This window comes from Bactrocera dorsalis, chromosome 3 (assembly GCF_023373825.1).
Source record: "Bactrocera dorsalis isolate Fly_Bdor chromosome 3, ASM2337382v1, whole genome shotgun sequence".
NCBI lineage: Eukaryota > Metazoa > Arthropoda > Insecta > Diptera > Tephritidae > Bactrocera > Bactrocera dorsalis.
The window spans coordinates 87,397,212-87,415,339 of NC_064305.1; the positions used below are offsets into that span (position 1 = coordinate 87,397,212).

At 36.5% G+C, this 18,128-nt stretch overlaps 4 protein-coding genes across 4 annotated transcripts; all 4 read right to left on the reverse strand.

Moving 5' to 3' along the window:
- Nucleotides 1-728: 728 nt before the first annotated feature.
- Nucleotides 729-6,862, reverse strand: LOC105229691 (eukaryotic translation initiation factor 4 gamma 2; the record flags this gene model as incomplete). Its single annotated transcript, XM_011210120.3, has 5 exons — nucleotides 729-1,994; nucleotides 2,108-2,294; nucleotides 2,369-4,037; nucleotides 4,098-5,041; nucleotides 5,108-6,862. Coding segments are annotated over 5 exons (4,734 nt in total), but the record flags the coding sequence as incomplete, so codon positions are not given.
- A 5,726-nt stretch (nucleotides 6,863-12,588) lies between these two features.
- On the reverse strand, nucleotides 12,589-13,424 carry LOC109579784 (glutathione S-transferase D1). The gene has a single exon (XM_049453727.1). The coding sequence runs from the start codon at nucleotides 13,272-13,274 to the stop codon at nucleotides 12,609-12,611; it is 666 nt and encodes a 221-aa protein (XP_049309684.1). The 5' UTR covers nucleotides 13,275-13,424; the 3' UTR covers nucleotides 12,589-12,608.
- Nucleotides 13,425-14,234: 810 nt separating this feature from the next.
- Nucleotides 14,235-15,029, reverse strand: LOC125775308 (glutathione S-transferase D1-like). The gene has a single exon (XM_049453726.1). It carries the CDS (start codon nucleotides 14,964-14,966, stop codon nucleotides 14,301-14,303), a length of 666 nt encoding a protein of 221 aa, XP_049309683.1. The 5' UTR covers nucleotides 14,967-15,029; the 3' UTR covers nucleotides 14,235-14,300.
- On the reverse strand, nucleotides 14,235-17,850 carry LOC105229690 (glutathione S-transferase 1-1). The gene is made up of 2 exons (XM_019991573.2): nucleotides 17,072-17,850; nucleotides 14,235-14,273 (listed from the first exon to the last, which is right to left on the reverse strand). Exon 1 carries the CDS (start codon nucleotides 17,761-17,763, stop codon nucleotides 17,098-17,100), a length of 666 nt encoding a protein of 221 aa, XP_019847132.2. The 5' UTR covers nucleotides 17,764-17,850; the 3' UTR covers nucleotides 14,235-14,273; nucleotides 17,072-17,097.
- Between the last annotated feature and the right edge of the window lie 278 nt (nucleotides 17,851-18,128).

Genomic DNA, 18,128 nt, shown 5'->3' on the forward strand with positions numbered 1-18,128 from the left:
AGTTTACCGAAAGCTCGCTTCAAGCAGCTGACGGATAATTATGAAAAGCTTTCTCTTTACAAAAAAAAAAAAACACCTGTGCTAGGGCGAGAAGCGTAATAGCTTATATTAGAAAAAAATATGCATTTATTTTCTTCTCGTGATAGTATTAGCATACCGCCGAAATTTATCTGAGATGTAAAATAGACTTCGCGAAACTGTCAAAACCCTTTACCAGTAAGATACATACATACATAAATTGTCAACTAAAAAAAGGTTTTCCTTACAAAGACTTCATTTTTACCGTTATATGATAGCTTTATGCTATGATTCGACAAATGTGTAAATTATCGGGGAGAAAAGGACGTGTGCAATATTTCAGATCGATATCTCAAAAACTGAGACTAGTTCGTGTACGAGTACTACTGCGATCAAATTTGATCCCTTTAAAGTAATCCCCTCCTAGTGCAATACACTTATGCCAACGAATTTTCCAATCATCATAGCACTTAGAAAAATCCTCCGTCGTGATAGCCATCAAAGCCTTTTTCGATTCAGCTTTTATGTCCTCAATTGAATCAAAAAGGTGTCCTCGGAGCAGTCATGTGAATTTGCAGACGGAATGACTAAATCGACCCAATTTGTCACGCTGACCATTTTTATATTCTCAGACGTTCCCTTTCGACTATTAAAAAACTAGGTAGCAAACTTAACATACCACGCACAAGTGATAATAAAACAACAATAGATTCGTTGCGGCAGCTGTTATTTCGCTTTATTTCGACTTTTTTCTTCTTAAAGTTCAAATTGGATAATATATTGTTTGTTTTGCATTAATCCTCTTCGGTAACAGTTGGACATTCGTGTTTTCTGCAAATGTTTCGCTTACACTGGCCATTTTTCTGCGATATTTATCACAAAGTTTAACGCTAATTTGGCAAAAATTTCACAAAAATGTCCCGAGCCGGTATGCGGACACATTTCAAGTATTTAGAAATAGATCACAAAGGGAAGTGTAGTGGCAGCAGTTTATGATTTATTTTCATTTATTTGTTACATTTTATTGCTAGTTTTTGTTTTGTGTGTCTATTTGCGCTATGCCAACCACTGCTTTCCAATTTTCATACTAATCAAAAGCATTTAGTTATTAACGAATTTAAACTATTTAGTAAAATGTGTTTTTTATTAAATATTTTGTTTTTGTTTGTTTATTCATTTTAAATTAAGAAATAAAGTCGTAGTATTCAGAGTTTTGTATTGAAATAAATTTGCTAAAAAATTACTGAGCGTTGAAGATCGAGTTTAAGAAAATTAGTAGTTTGAATGGTAATTATCTAAAATTGTTTCTTTGTTTTCTTTCACACAATGTAATGTTGCAGTATCGAGAGAATAAATATAGAACTGGAGTACAGTACAATAAGTGTATTAAGTTTACATTCAAAATTATCATTCATTATCGTCGCAATTGTCCCCAGTTTATGAAGTCTGATCTTTTGTCGCTTTTATGTTTGTTTAATTTGTTCATGTTTTATAAATATTTTTTTATAATTCTAATTCTCATTTTTCTTTATTTTTATATGTTTTTTTTTTTTGTTGAAACTAGCGTGCATGTGTTTATCTTTGCCTTCATGCAGCATTCTTTTTTAAATTTTAATTTGGAGTGTTAATTTTCAGAATGTGCTAACGAACGATTCAACGCATTATTCATTTCGAAAGTTTTTTGTTTTAATTTTTTTTTTTGATTTTTGTTAGTTTGTTATCTATCAGTTTAATATGTTAATAATTTGTGTTTAAATATATTTTGTTTTTATTTATTGCGTAATGGATTTGCTAAATTCAGTCATCGTCATCCTCAGATTCGGCCTCTTGCAACCAAGTCAGCCAGTTGTTAACTTGGAATAATGCAGTTCCCTTGCCAGGGTATTTGTCTGAAATTTCCTCCTTCCATAAAATAAATGTCTCCTCTTCGATTACTTCGGCTTCATAGAGATATTTGAACCAGCGGCAAAGCATACCTAAACATTTAAAGAAAGATTAGTAATTAAATATTTTTATAAAAGCGATTTGGCTGAGTGTAAAAATTCTGCTTGGTTATTTAACTAATAACTAATTTTATTTAAGCACTCACCTTTGGGGAAATTTTCGTTATAGCAAAACACTTGTAGTGCATAAATAGCAATCAATTGCAGTTCGTTGCTGCCACCCAAGAATGTTTGCAGAATTTGGCAATATTTGAGCAGCAACGATTCCTCTTTCTCAATGGTGGCACGATCTGGATGTTTTTTGGTGTCGGTACCTTCTGCAAGAGTTGTCTCCTAAAAAAGCAACAAAAATAATATTTAGGAATATATCACATTAAATAACGGTTAAGTTGGATTTTAGTACTCACTTGTGTTATATATTTTACTATCACTGTCATGAGTGCGTTAATAAAACCAACATCTTTATAGAATTTGGAATCGACATTGGCTTTGATCCATTTATAGAATGCTGTGGGATTTGGATCGCTTGTGAGTTGCTTATACATCTCCGCCTGTACTTTTAGTAATGGATAGAGGAAAGCCAAGTTGCGATCGTCCAATATTTCGCCTAAACGCGTCTTATTGCGATCCACTTCCGGCAAGCTGTTCATTAAATCGATTTTACTTTCACGGAATTTCTCAGCCAGCGGTTCCTTGCCAATGGACTTGTGCAGTTGTTGCAGCACGAGCAGAAATAGCGGATAATGTTGACCGTTGTCTGTGTAGTTTGCAATGTCGGTCAATTTGAGTAGACCAGCATCGCCAACGGCGCGGCTCAACAGGCCAGCAACATGTGTGGCAATGCGCGGATTTAAAGCTTCACGTTCGTTCATTTTGTTAATAACTTGCTTGAAAACTTCTAATATGATATTGGGCTTGATATTGCATTGCTTACGTAAGGCTTGCATGAATGTGATTACACGATTCAAATACTTGTCTTCGGCTTTTTCCAGCACATCCATTATGATATTAATGCACACATCCTTCATACATTTCTCGGGCACTTTGAGATCCAAAAATCCATCTACCAGATTAGTAAATTGCTTGCCTTGGATGCTATCGCTGGCATTCGAGCTAGCAACGCCGCTATCGTTGTGATCTCCTTCTTGGTCGTTAGCTGGGGAGTCAATGATAGTTGTATCCTCATCGTCATCGGAATCGTAGAAGAAATTGTCTTTAACGTAAATTGTGGTTTTCTTCAACACTTCTTCTTTATTGAAAGCTTTATCTTTCTTCTGTTTATTCGCACCAGCGCCGGCAATCTTTTCCACGGAACCTTGTTTGGTGACCAACTGTTGCGGATCTACCGGTGTGGAGCTGCGTTTTTTATATGCAGCATCCGACATATTGGGGTAATCTGTATTATTGTCGGTCGCTTTTACTTTTTCGCCGTTAGCGTTATTTGCTGCGCCGAAGTTTGGCGAGGAAGAAGTAGCTTTTAGACCTCGCTCTAAAGTTAAACCCAAACTGGCGGATTGTACATTCTTTTCGCTCTCATATTCGGCAGATGGAGTCGACGAGGGGCGTGCTGGGTTTATTAGGTGCGACGTGGGAGTGCCAAGTAACGGATATTGTGTGTTGGACAGTTGATCCTTGCTGGGAGCACCGCTGCGGCTGGAGCTGCTATTGCCGAAGCCACTGCTACCAGTGGGCGGTGTCGAAATTGGCAACATAGCTGGCAGTTTATGATTTTGTGACGCAGCTTTGAAAAGAAGCGAGTTGGCAGCAGGTCGCATTTGTAGATTTTCTACAGGATCCTGATTGGTCGACATCAAATTGCGTTTGAAGCGTGGTGCAAGTTCTTTGCTGTTTAGCAGCGAGTTTGCACCGCCGTTGCCATAATGTGATGGGCCAGAGGAGTCACCATCTCGCCCCATGTGCCCATTGCGGCCACCACGTCCGTCCTCACGATTTCCACCGGATCCACCATTTTGGTTATTATGTTTATTGTAACGGTTGTTGTAATTGTTGCCATCACGTCCACCTTGATTGCGCTCACGTCCATTATAGGGGCGATTGGAGTTATTACCAACAAATCTGCAAAATAAAAAAAAAATTTTATTATTGCGTTGAAATAGGTAATATGAATAAACTTACGGTGAAACAATCGGTGAAGCACCAGTGACGCTTAAACTACTAAACATGTCATTAAAGCCTGGTTGCAGATTTATATGGAAACGATTCATCCAGCTATCACCGTCGCGATCATTATTGCGCATATCGCGATTCCTTTGTGCGAACGGTGTACGAATAATTGTATCATCGTCGGTGCGGATCTGCTTAATAGGCACGGGTCCCTCAGTGGTCGCCACTTTACGGGGTATCCAGTTGTTTTCACGCAGCTCGATGACATCCTTCAACATGAAGCGTATCCTAGGCGGATAGTCAGTCGATTTTGATCGGCGTTCCAAGGTATCGAAATATTGATTCATCAGCTCTTTGCCCTGTTCTGAATCCAGGACCTTCCCGCACGTCTTGAGCAGCTGTGCCAAGCACTCCATGTCCTCGCACATTTCCTGTTGTGAGGCTGAACGCTTCTTCTTCTTGTCCAGCAATTCCATGATGCATTGATGTAGGACATTTGTTGACAACATATCCAATTTGTGGAGTTCACCAATGAACTTAACATTACCCAGCATGCGCTGTTTGGCCAGGTGACGCCGCTCTTCTTCATCGGTGTCATTTTCGCCAAGATTTGCTTGTGACTCTGGTCGATGTACTTTGTTAAATTGATTATTGTTGTCACCGTCGGCGTTGTCGCGTTTGAGGCGATTATTAAACTTGTCACGACAAACAGCGATGAGCAGCCTTAAAAAGGTACATGAACTGTTGGGGTCTTTTTCAAAAGATGGAGCTTCTTCGGAGAGGCGTTTGCATAATTGTGCATACATAGACGAATATTTCGGCTCATCTAGAGCTTTATCAAAAATCAACAAAATCACACCATTTAAAATGAGAATGGAGTTTAAGTCGAGTTTCAATAATTCATCGCTGAGTTCTTGAAATTTCTCTGGAGTTAATTTATTCAATATACCGCGAACCTAAATATACATATTAGAGTTTATATAAAGGGAAATCTATAAACTTATAAACATTATATTACTAACCTTTCTGAAGACAGCATCGTTCTTTTCGGTCTGACTAAGTCCATGTTGTGGACGCAAAGATGGTGGCACCCAGCGACCTGCAGATGGAGGCGGTGGCGTGGGTGATGGTGAAGGGTGTTGTGTTCCGGCTGTGGCACCAGCCGAGTTGGGTGATATGCCACGTGACGACGATGACGCTGAATTTATCGAAGTTGGTGTTGAAGAGTGTGCACCTGGTACTGATCCGGCGCCAGATACATTTCCGCCACGAATTGGTGGAGTGCGATTGCTATAAGCTCGACCAACATCAGCCGAATTAGAAGCACGATCGTAACGATCCTCTATTGAAATACCACCCTGCCTTAAGGCAGACGGGATATGGCCGTTGCCGTTACCCTGCTCAGAGGGCTTGTATCGCCCGTTGTTGCCGCGTTCAAGACTATTAGAATTGCTGTTATTTCCGGTATTATAACGTGAACGTGGTGTGTCGTCGTACTCTCGATAGTTGTTGCTACCGTAGTCTTCACGGTGATTTGATCGCGCATTTACATTTCCATCATTGTAGCCAGAACGTGAGCCATAGCCTTGCTTATTTGAATAATTACTATTGTAATTGGCATTTGAGGAATTGCCATAAGACCGCTGTTGCCCATTGCTGTTCTCGTAACGGTTGCCCTGCTGCTGGCGATAGCTGTTGCCTCCGCCACCGGTTGAGTTTATATTACGATTAGCACTATTGTAGCCGCCATCTGACGAGTTTTGATTGTTATAACGTCTGTTGTTGCTTCCGTCGGCGTTGTATGAGCCGCGTCCGCCGTTACCTTCGTTACCTATGATAGCACGTCCGATACCAGCACCACTTAGAGTGCCGTTACCGCTTGTACCAACTGATTTGGGGCCCTGTCCCAAAGTGTCACTATTCTTGTTATAGTAACGCGACGACGACGAGTCACCCTGGTAAGTTCGTCGAGGTCGTGGGCTTACGTCCGAATCGTATTGACGAATTTTGGCGGAATTCCTGTTATAAGTTGAACTAATATATCCCGAAGAGCTTCCTGCTCCAGCACGCCCTCCAGCAACGATTCCCGAACCAGATGAACCGCTACCGTTACCGGAAATTAGACCACGTTCGTCGGTAGATGTTGGAGAAACACCAATTGTATGGGCAAGGTTACCGTTATTTTTATAACCACCAACGTTATTTCCTTTTGGGCGATAACTACTACCACCACTATTGGTGTTACCGTTTGTTGGATTGGAACCCTTATCAATCTTGACTAAATTTTTCAAATTGTTAAAAGTATCCGACGCAGTGGTAATCGGCAAAAGATTGGGACTTGTATTTAACAGTGTTTTACCGACCGTTGGTGTGGGCGGGGATTGGCCGCCGCAGCTGACGCTAACGCCGCCGCCTCCTCCTCCTCGGTTACACGAATTGTCGTTAAAACGCTCAGTATCAGTTTGATGAGCCGTTATTGCAAGGTGTAAACCGCTGCCGCCAATACTGGTGTCACCGGTGCTGCTGCCTCCCTCAATGGTGCTTGATTTCACGATCCTGTCCTGCGCTATTGTGCCTGAATAACGGTCGCTGGTTTGATCCCAACGTTGCCTTGGGTCGTCGTAAGGCTGCGAGAAGTGATCACTAAGCGTTGAATGAGGAATGGTGGAAACTTTTTCGTTAACTTGTGGGTAAAGAATTTGAAATTCTGCTTTACAGCTAGCTAACACGACGTTTGCTGACGTAACTGTCTGATGTCGTAGCGCCTCGTTGACAAATCAATAAAGCTCGTCTACTTTTTGAAAAGGAAATATTTTGGTGTATATATAAATGTATATGCTTAGTTTGCTCAGATGTACTGCTAAGTTTGATAACTGTCTAATCACTGGCTGATTGACCCACTGTGTGACTGGAGATTTAAACGATACACTCAACTCACACGCACACACTCACGGTTGCCGATAACGTAAAATTTGTAACGAATGAAGACGCAAACAAGTTGTAAGTGATTACAAAATTTCACTACTTTAATCGCAGGTATGCGATTTCCACAATTTATAATAATATGATATCTTTACAAGTGTTGTATAATTTAAAACTTTGTTTTCTTGGAAAATTATGTTGTTTTCTTCAAAGTCAATTGCCTTGTATATGAAATTATTCTGCAAGTAGAAGAAAAATATTGGTTAATGATTTTGTGCTCTAAATAAATAAATTGGTATAATATTTATGTACAATTATTATATAAATATATCTGATATATATAGATAATTTTAACAACCTTTTCAAATGACCACTGAAGATAGAAAATGATGGAAGCAAACATCCAAGCGAAAGCGTTAAAATTGTCGCATTTCTTTAATTGAAAAGCAATTTCCTAAAACGTTTACTCTACACTGTATATTTTTAGCATTTGTTGAATAATTTTTATTTTAACTCTTAGCTAATGAACAGTACACTACGAAGCACCACGATAAACTAGTTGTCCATCAAAATTGTGGTACAAGTTTTTGCATCGTCCGACAAAATTACAACAATAACAAAACAGTCACTCTACTCATTTCACTTTGCACTTTATCTCTATACCTGTTTTCAAACTACTCGATCTTTGTATGTTCGTCTGTCTACCTACACTTCCAGTTCCTGTCTCATCTAAACCATCTGATTTTGCTGCTTGTTGATCGTTTTTCCTTCTACCTAGGTTCCAGAATGCTGCGTTTCAAAATTTGTTTACGATTCAAGCTGTAAATTCTTTGTAGAATTGTGTCCCTTGAAATAGCACAGAAATAAGTGCTACCACACAAACCAAATTTCTTAAGATAACAATTACTACCCAGCTGGTGTTACTAAGCAAATATTCATAACATTCCAAATTTTGAGAGTAAATATACTTAACAGTTGATTTGCGGATAACGAAAGTAGGAAACTTTTTCCAAGATAACAGGTCAAAATTTCTTCATGAATGTGTATATATGTATTAAAGCGTATACGAATTTGTGGAACAAAATTGTGAAGGAATAGTACAGTCAGACAATTTCCAGAATTGTAGCCAACAAAAATTTACAAAGATAAATTGTATGTCAATCTTAAGGCCACCTAAAACATCGATCGAAATATACTAGATACATATGTATGTACGTCTAAGAAAAGACTACATCCTGCAGGTTACCAAAAAGAATTTGACAATTATAATAGTTATTTTATAACGACCCTCAAATAATTTGCTGACGCTTTAAAATCTTTACAGAATAAATTATTCGTTATGAACTTTCTTTGTTCATATAGCGAAATCACAAAGAAATTTAACGTCGAAGATGTGTGTGTGTGTAAGCACTGAAGGAGAACAAAAACCCCCCACAAGGGGTAGGGTAGTCGATACCATTTATATACATTTAAAAGTTCATAAGTATATGAAAAAAGTATATAGATGCAAGACAAGGCGTACATGCGCGTTTCGAGGGTGAAATTCGTGTTTTCATCGTACTTAAATGGTTGCAAGCTCAAATTCTAACTATTAGTGTAATTCTCCAACTTTAACTCGTAAGCGTGAACAGCTTATTTACAAAAATATAAATATTAATAACTTAATTTATAAAGTAACGTTCAAGCGAGCACTGATCTAACGTTCTTTTTGTATATTTTGTATGTGCATACATATGTACATACATATAGCTATAATTTCAATACATACATATATAAATTGATGGTCACTACAGAGCTTTAAATTGATTTCGACCTCAATTCAGACTTTTGCCGTCAACGTCTCATTTCACTTGAGCTAAGCAACGTTTAATTTTCACTTTGCACTTGCTGCTGCGATATTACCGTTGCCACCGCCGTTTACCGCGACGCTGTCGTCATTTTCTCTGCCCTGACGTCTGCTTTCCCCCCACAAAACATTCGTATACATTTTGGAATGTTTGAGCTTTTTCATGCATTAACGGAGTTTGAGGTTTAACGCGAGAAATTGTGACCACATAACGACTTATGTATGTATGACTGTTAAAATATTTAGTATAAGAGAGGTCAAATATCGAACAACTACGTCGAAATACAGTTCAATGTATTTTAAAGGAAAACATTTTCAAATAAATATGTGCATATGTACTTGATAAATACAATGGCGCATCATGATACATCTCACAAACAAGATGCGTCTCAGGTAGGTAACAAAGATTAAAAACGGAAAATCCAACAAATGAAGCTAAACACAATATATGCAGATATGTATCTATATAAGAGCATGTAGCTCATGTACACAATAAATTATAATGTGGAAAAAGATGAAAAAGTTATACGTGAGTAAGGAAATGTGCATCTACCTAGTGTATGTATACTAGAAATGGAAGATGTGGCGGGGCGCGCGACAAGACAAAACAACACATCGACGTCGTCGCCATCTTGGTTGAGACGACGTTCGTGTGATTCATTGGCATTGTTTTGCGAGCCTAACACGCTGCGACTGCGACGTTGGCAGCGCTGTTTCAAAAGTCCGAATTTTCTTTATACTAACGAAAAAATCGTTAAGATAAAAAATCCTTAGCCTTAAAAACCCACTAATATAATTCACTGCAGCATAAATTTTTGCTAATAATCGATTTGCATGCAGTTAAAATCACGATTTAGTGTTGTTAACAAAGAATTTTTATGTACATATGTATGCCAAATGCTCGTAGAAACGAATGGAAAACTCATGTCCACAAGTCTGCTAAGTTCGATTTTATTTTCACATTTAGTTTTACGCGTATTAATGACCTTTTTCCACTTACACTAAGAATTAATAAAATTATATATATATTGTATAATGTAAATGCACTTACCGTTTCTTATAAAAATTTATTTTTCTGCAAACCGATGCACAAAAATTGAAACTCACTAGCCAAGGCAAAGGCAAAAACGAAGAAATTAACTTTTGTCACCGAACCTGATGGCGAAGCAAACGAAACGAACGAGTATACCAGAGTGTCTGCAAGCAATGCAATATTGCTACTATTTTCCAATTCGACAAGTTGCAACGAATGTTACTTTTTGACAAGAAATGTATTTGAATGAGCGACAGACAGAACAAACGATAATTCGGTTTAACTGCAAGATTTTGAAAACAAAAATTATTTATGGCTTCGACAATTGAAAACAAATTTTTGATAAATATATTAAAATATTGAAAATAATAAGTAAAGTGAAAAAAATGTTACTGCTAAAGGGATTATCAATAGTAATTTACAGAGGAAATGAAATAGAACAAGTAGCTTGTTTTTATAGAAATTGAGATTTTTAACTGCATGTTAAGTAATTGTAATAAAACTTTATATAAAATTTGACAATGATTAAGTACCGTTTTCTCAATGTCTGGTAAGCAGCCTTAAGTCAGTTAAGTTACGGTTAAAAAACGCCATTTAGGTCAAATAGATATTGCGAAAACGGCCTTAAGTGATTTATTTTATAAGTTAATGACAGTAGAGCAGCAGCACTGTTGTATTCGCCAAATTCCTTTCAGCGATATATTAAAAACGAAAGCGTTCCGAAATGCTTTTCGTTCCAGGGTTGCAAGTTAACAAAGGTAAAATAAATTTCAAATAATAATATATTAAATGAATGCAAAGTTATCTGAATGTTTACAAAAAATATATTTTCAATTATTAATTAAGTATAAATATAAATAATTTCTTAATTCTCTCAGACATTGCTAAAATAAAAATAATCCAAATTTTTTCACTGCATTATATATCGAGAATTGGTAACTGTCGTTATCGATAACACTGTCATGAAGTTAGTGTTGCTGTTGGCATTTTTATATTTTTATTTTATGGAGAGATTGTTAGAAGCAAAGTGTATTCAACAAAGTGAAGGAAGTAAAAATGACGGGTTAATATAAACACATACACGACTTGTTTACTATTTTATTGTCAAATACATATGTATGTAAGTGTAAGTCAATTATTTATTTCACTTTGTTAAATACACTTTGGTTAGAAGATGATGGTGTTTAAGATATGAGGTTTTTTTTTTCGTTTTTTATTATGTTAATGAAGAAGTTGAAGTAAATAAGAAACTGAAAGAGGTGTGTTTGTCGTAGTTCGTTATTATGAAATCGCAAAATAAAATGGTGAAATGACGACCGCAAGCTCATATTTCCAATTGTTTGATTATCAAAAGCGTTTGAATCCATAACACCACAAAATCAGCCGTTTTATTTTGTATTGATTATTTTATGCTTCAAAAATCATTTTTTTCTTTAAGCAAAAACTGAATACGAATCGTTTGTAAATAACACAAATTCAAAATTATTTTGACATTATGGATACAAGCACTTCTTTCGTAAGAGGAATGACGCTCCGTATCGACACAACCTTCTATAATTGAATTATAGATTGGATGTTTGAAAACTATATTTTTGAACTAGAAAACCAAAGCAAAACAGTTGATTTTGTCACTTTTGACAATTTGTTGTTATGTTTATTCATATACATACATAAGTACATATCGTCACCTGAAATGCAAAACAGCGTATCAAAAAAATCGAAAATCTTTGTCAAAAATAATAACCAATATAAAATTATTTTATAACAAAAACTCTAATTTTGTTTCAATATGACTGGTTTCTATTATATCGTTTTTCCTTCGCCTGTTAACTTTACAGTGAAAAGTTATGTTACGTTATTTTGCATTTTAGGTGACGATATGTATGAATGTCATTTAATTATGGAGAAAAATCAACTCAGAAAACTCTAAACAGATCATTAAACGTTTTGCGAAAATTACAGATACATACATATGTATTCAATTACATACAGTGAGCGAGATAGGAGGTTGTTGCCTATTTCTCCCGGGCCCCGAATTCTCAAGGAAGCTTACTACTGCAAAAGTTATTTGCCGATATTTTTCCTTAAAATTTGATGAATCGGGAGACCCTGTATCATACCCGTGTCCCGTGTCCCACTTACGTACTTACTTACAAAAATATGCTTAGGTACTGTATGTATTTTTGAAAGACTTTGAAAATTTCAATTACATACATACATATGTAGATAGATTAGATAAGCAGCGCATAAATCAACGCCCTTTCAGATTTCTGTTAAAAGTCCCTTTAAGGCCGATTTCACAATTCTGCCCAAAACTCTTATGTTTGTGTAATTGCTCTCACTTTCTCAGCAAGCATTTTTAGTAAGAGTAAGTTGTGAGTTTCACGCTAATTCTTTCAATTGATTGGAATTTCGGTAGTTGCTGGGTATCTATCCTCAGAGAAAAAAAATCAAAAAGCGCTATCAAAACCAAAAAATTGTAGATAATTTTCACATGGAAATATATACATACATGTACATATGTATGTATGTAAGTTCTTATGTGGACTATGGACTTAATTTTATATAAATACTTATGTTTTTGTAACTCACAACTAATGAACTTAGAAAATTTGAATTTTAGTTAACTTTGGAAGATAAACTACTGATTTATTTATTGATATAATATTGAAAGATAATTTTTCACTTATTAACGACAGTGTTTTTATTTAATTTTTTTTAATTAACGTAAAACCTTAAAACCAATTGCTTTTACAATATCATTATATTGCTTCAAACCAGCACCGTTCGCTTCGGCGTAGTACGGCAGCTCCTCCAGTCGCCTAACCCATTCGTGGATTTTAGGATATTTACTCGTATCGAGTTCGGCGTAAGTAAATAAAGTTGTTACCGTAGCCACGAGTGAGAAATCGGCCACCGTTAGCTGTTCGCCAGCGAAGTATGTATGTGCTTGTAGGAAACTTTCCAGCTGCTCATATACCTTAAAGACTGCATCAATTTTAGCAACCGGAACCACAGTGTTGTTAGTAAATATCGGTTTGCTAATACTGAGGAGTGTGCGATCGAAAACCACGGTGGCTTCATAGAATAAAGCTTGATTGACCTTGGCGCGACGGACTAGATCCTTTGGGTATAGTGAGTCATCAGTACCGTATTTGTCAACCACATATGTGATAATAGCATGCGAATCAGTGAGCATCACACCGTCGTCAACCAATGTTGGTACCGTGCCATGTGGATTAATGGCGAGGTATTCCGGTTTTCGATTATCACCTGTCAATAAGTTGACAAGTTTGTATTCGAAGGGCACATTCAATGCTTTCAAAGTTAGTAAAACAGCACGACACGGCGCGCTTCCACCAATTGCGTACAAATCAATTTTTCCCATTTTTTAAATTTTTTTTTAACTGTTGAAAAACGTTATGTTATTGTCGATGTTGTACTAACAACTAACCGAATAATACACCTGATTTATCGTTTATGAAGAACTTGTTGACTGGCGGCTACGGTTTGTGTGAATTAGATTGATAAGATTATTCTAAGTGTGCTGGAAATTTCAATATGTTCTCATAAGTTTTGTGTGATCAATAGCGGTAAGAAAGTGAAAGTTATGTTTCTCCTCTCTTCTTGCGTTTAGCGTCAAATATTTATGCTCTTTATGCAAAATATTTGCCCTCTTTTCAAAGAGTAGTTATCGCCAGGTTATCATAATCAGTATGCAAATTATATACATATGTATGGACATTAGCAGCCCGCCCGGCTTCACACGGGTATTAAACAATCATTTCATAAGCTATAATTTTGTACATACTCTCATACACATACATATATACATATATGTGTGCATATATACATTGATGTTAATTTATTTTGTGGCAGCAATATAGTTTTTCCATCCTTTAGAAGAGTTGCACCAATTCCTGACGAAGCAACTGCTATCATAACTGATCGCCTTAATTTAGCTAGTAATAAATTTGCAAGAAATGTCTAGCCAGTGCCCTGGCTCATCCAAAGAGAAATGTTGTTTTTGTTATTATTCTATTATTATCGCTATAAATCGCTTTTATCACTATTTTGCAGCTTAGATAAATGTTAAATAGCATTCTCTGTCTAAATTTAACATTCTCTGTTATAACTAAGTAATGCATTTTTTTTTTGAATTTACGCTCGTTAGTCGGTTAAAAATTAACATTTTCTGAATTTTTTTTAACAAACCATCCTCATTGCATTACCTTCAAAGTGATTCAGACCACGGTCTAGTCAGCTATACCGAACAGAAAAAACCAAACTTATTTTTATATATAAGATACTCAAGACATAAAAACAGCTCACACTTTCAAAGCTAGACGCATATATTGTTTATTTATTGATATAATATTGAAATACACTTTTTCACTTATTGACCACAGTGTTTTTATTTTAATACCTTAAAACCAATTGCTTTTAGAACATCATAATATTGCTTCACCCCAGCAGCGTTCGCTTCGGCATAGTACGGCAGCTGCTCCAGTCGCCTAATCCATTCATGGATTTTCGGGTATTTACCCGCATCGAGTTCGGCGAAAGGGAATAAGGCTGTTACTGTAGCGACGAGTGAAAAATCGGCCACCGTTAGCTGTTCGCCAGCGAAGTATGGATGTGCTTGCAGGAAACTTTCCAGCTGCTCATATACTTTAAAGACTGCATCAATTTTGGCAGCCGGAACCACAGTGTTATTAGTAAATATCGGTTTGCTAATACTGAGGAGTGTGCGATCGAAAACCACGGTGGCTTCATAGAATAAAGCTTGATTGACCTTGGCGCGAAGGACTAGATCCTTTGGATATAGCGAATCATCAGTGCCGTATTTGTCAACCACATATGTGATAATAGCATGCGAATCAGTGAGTACCACTCCGTCATCAACTAAAGTTGGTACTGTGCCAAGTGGATTAATGGCGAGGTATTCCGGTGTTCGATTCTCACCAGTCATTAAGTTGACCAGTTTGTATTCGAAAGGCACATTCAATGCTTTCAAAGTTAGTAAAACAGCCCGACATGGCGCACTTGCATCAATTGCGTACAATTCAAGTTTTCCCATTTTTTAAATTTTTGATTATGTTATCGTCGATGTTGTTCTAACAACTAACTGAATAATGCACCTAATTTCTCGCTTATAAAGAATTTGCACCGGCACCGGTTTGAGTGAACTAAATTGATAAGAGTATTTTGTTTTCACAAGTTTTGTATGATCAAGTGCGATAAGAAAGTGAAAGTCATGCTTCGCTTCTCTTCTAACATTTAGCGTCAAATATTTATGCTCTTTATGCAAAATATTTACATTCTCTGCTCTTTTCCAAGAGCACTTATCGAAAGGTTATCATAATCAGTATTCAATTTATACATATGTATGCACATTAACAGCCCGCCCGGCTTTACACGGGTATTAAACAATCATTTCAATAGCGATAATTTTGTACACACTCTCCCTCACACACTTTCTCGATTTTGCGTTGGGTCATTAAAAATTAATTAAATTTTTGTATTATTATTATTTTATTTTATTTTTATAAAAAGCCCTTTAATGGTTTTTTTACTTTCTCTGCTCCTGAAAAATAATTTATTGAGTCAGAGCTTCTCTGTAAACGATATTTGATGTTAATTTATTTTGTGGCAGCAATATAAATTGATTTTCAGGACCTCCGACCTGCGATAGACCAACATACAGTTGGCCATGAGTAAAACATTATTTTCGTAGATCAATCCCTACTAATTCAAAAGTTTGGCCTTGGGACTTGTTTGTAGTTAGAGCGGAAGATGTTTTCACTGGAAACTGAAGCTGTTTAAATGGAGTTGGCAGATTACTTGGGATCATCGGAATCCTCGATTTATGAGCTAGTTGACCAGCTGCTGGGCCGCTTATAATGGTTACTACAATTAAATTGTCCTTCAATTCCTGAATAAGCAGCCTCGTCCCTTTGCGCATGCTTGGAGGACTTAAATTCCTCAAAAGCATATTTGGAATTCTAATTTTTAAAGCCAGTTCATGTGGTGGCAGTTCAGAAGGGTTTAATGAATTTAAAAGCTCTTAGGTATAATAGACTGCGTCTTCGATATTAGTTACGGAGTCTATTGATTTGTATTTTTTTTATTTTTCCGGAAACATTTTGAATAATTAAATCGTTTATTTCGTTAACACTATCATTCCCGGGCGGCCCTATTGCCCTAGAATACAACCAATGAAATACCTTTTCGTGCAAATTCTCGATGTCAGGGTATCCTTAAATTTGGAGTAGGAAAAATTCCTTCCCCAAGTTTAAGCAGTTGCTGTGAAAAATCACCATCAGTGATTCCATGAAGATGTGATCTCATATTCGTTCGTAATTTTATGTTTTCAACCGATGTCCATAAGGGCGACGATATTAAGCATGCTTTGATGACATCAGCTCGCGTGCCTCTGTTAATGAAAGGAAAAGTCTGTCAGAAATTTCGAGCAAAAACAAAAGTTATCCCGCTCATGAGAGCAAAGGAGGTCCTAAGGTCTTTTAATGTTCTGCCCACGGCCTCTATATGTGCTTTATGGCTCATGGTGCATTCAGCCCACATAGTCAATGAGGCGTCTTGCAATAGTTAACCAAAAGGCCAATTTTTGCGGATAGAACATATTGATTTTTGTTAAAGATTTATGGATAACGGAAGTTGAAAAGACGAATGAGCATCCTTTAGAAGAGTTGCAGCAATTCCTGACGGGCAACGGCTATCTTTACTGATCGCCTTAATTTAGCAAGTATTAAATTTGCAAGAAATGTCTAGCCAGTGCCCTGGCTCATCCAAAAAAAAATGTTGCTTTTGTTATTATTCTCGCTATACCTCGCCCTAACCATTATGTTGCAGCTTAGATAAATGTTAAATTACATTCTCTCTATAAATTTAACATTCTCTGTTATAAATAAGTAATGCATTTTTTTTTTTGAATTTACGCTCGTAAGTCGGTTAAATTTTAACATTTTCAAATTTTTTTTTTACAAACCCTCCTCATTGGATTACCTTCAAAGTGGTTCAGGCCATTTTTCATTTCATGCAACGGTTTAGTCAGCGAACAGACAATTTATTCTTATATATAAGATACTCAAGACATAAAAACAGCTCACACTTTCAAAGCTATGCGTATATTGATTTATTTATTGATTTAATATTAAAATACACTTTTTCACTTATTTTTTTTTATGTTTTTATTTTAAAACCTTAAAACCAATTGCTTTTACAACATCATTATATAGCTTCAAACCAGTACCGTTCGCTTCGGCATAGTACGGCAGCTCCTCCAGTCGCCTAATCCATTCGTGGATTTTAGGATATTTACCCATATCCAGTTCGGCGTAAGTAAATAAGGTTGTTACCGTAGCGACGAGTGAGAAATCGGCAACCGTTAGCTGTTCGCCAGCGAAGTATGGATGTGCTTGCAGGAAACTTTCCAGCTGCTCATATACCTTATAGACTGCATCAATTTTGGCAGCCGGAACCACAGTGTTATTAGTAAATATGGGTTTGGCAATACTGAAGAGTGTGCGATCGAAAACCACGGTGGCTTCAAAGAATAAAACTTGGTTAACTTTGGCGCGAAGGACTAGATCCTTTGAATATAGCGAATCGTCAGTACCGTATTTGTCAACCACATATGTGATAATAGCATGCGAATCAGTGAGTACCACTCCGTCATCAACTAAAGTTGGTACCGTGCCATGTGGATTAATGGCGAGGTATTCCGGTGTTCGATTCTCCCCTGTCATTAAGTTGACAAGTTTGTATTCGAAGGGCACATTCAATGCTTTTAAAGTTAGTAAAACAGCACGACACGGCGCGCTTACATCAATTGCATATAACTCAAGTTTTCCCATTTTTTTAATTTTTTGTTTAATTGCCGAACTGTGATTATGTTATTGTCGACGTTGCACTAACAACTAACTGAATAATGCACCTAATTTATCGCTTATAAAGAACTTGTTGACTGGCTGCAACGGTCTGTGTGAATTAAATTGATAAGAGTATTCTGTTTTTACAAGTTTTGTATGATCAATTACGATAATAAAGTGAAAGTCATGCTTTTTCTTTCTTGCGTTTAGCGTCAAGTATTTATGCTCTTATATTTTAAAATATTGACCGTCTCTGCTCTTTTTCAAGAGTAGTTATCGCCAGGTTATCATATTTACATAAGTAGTAATTTATATATGTACATACATATTTGTATAAGTACTCAGTACAT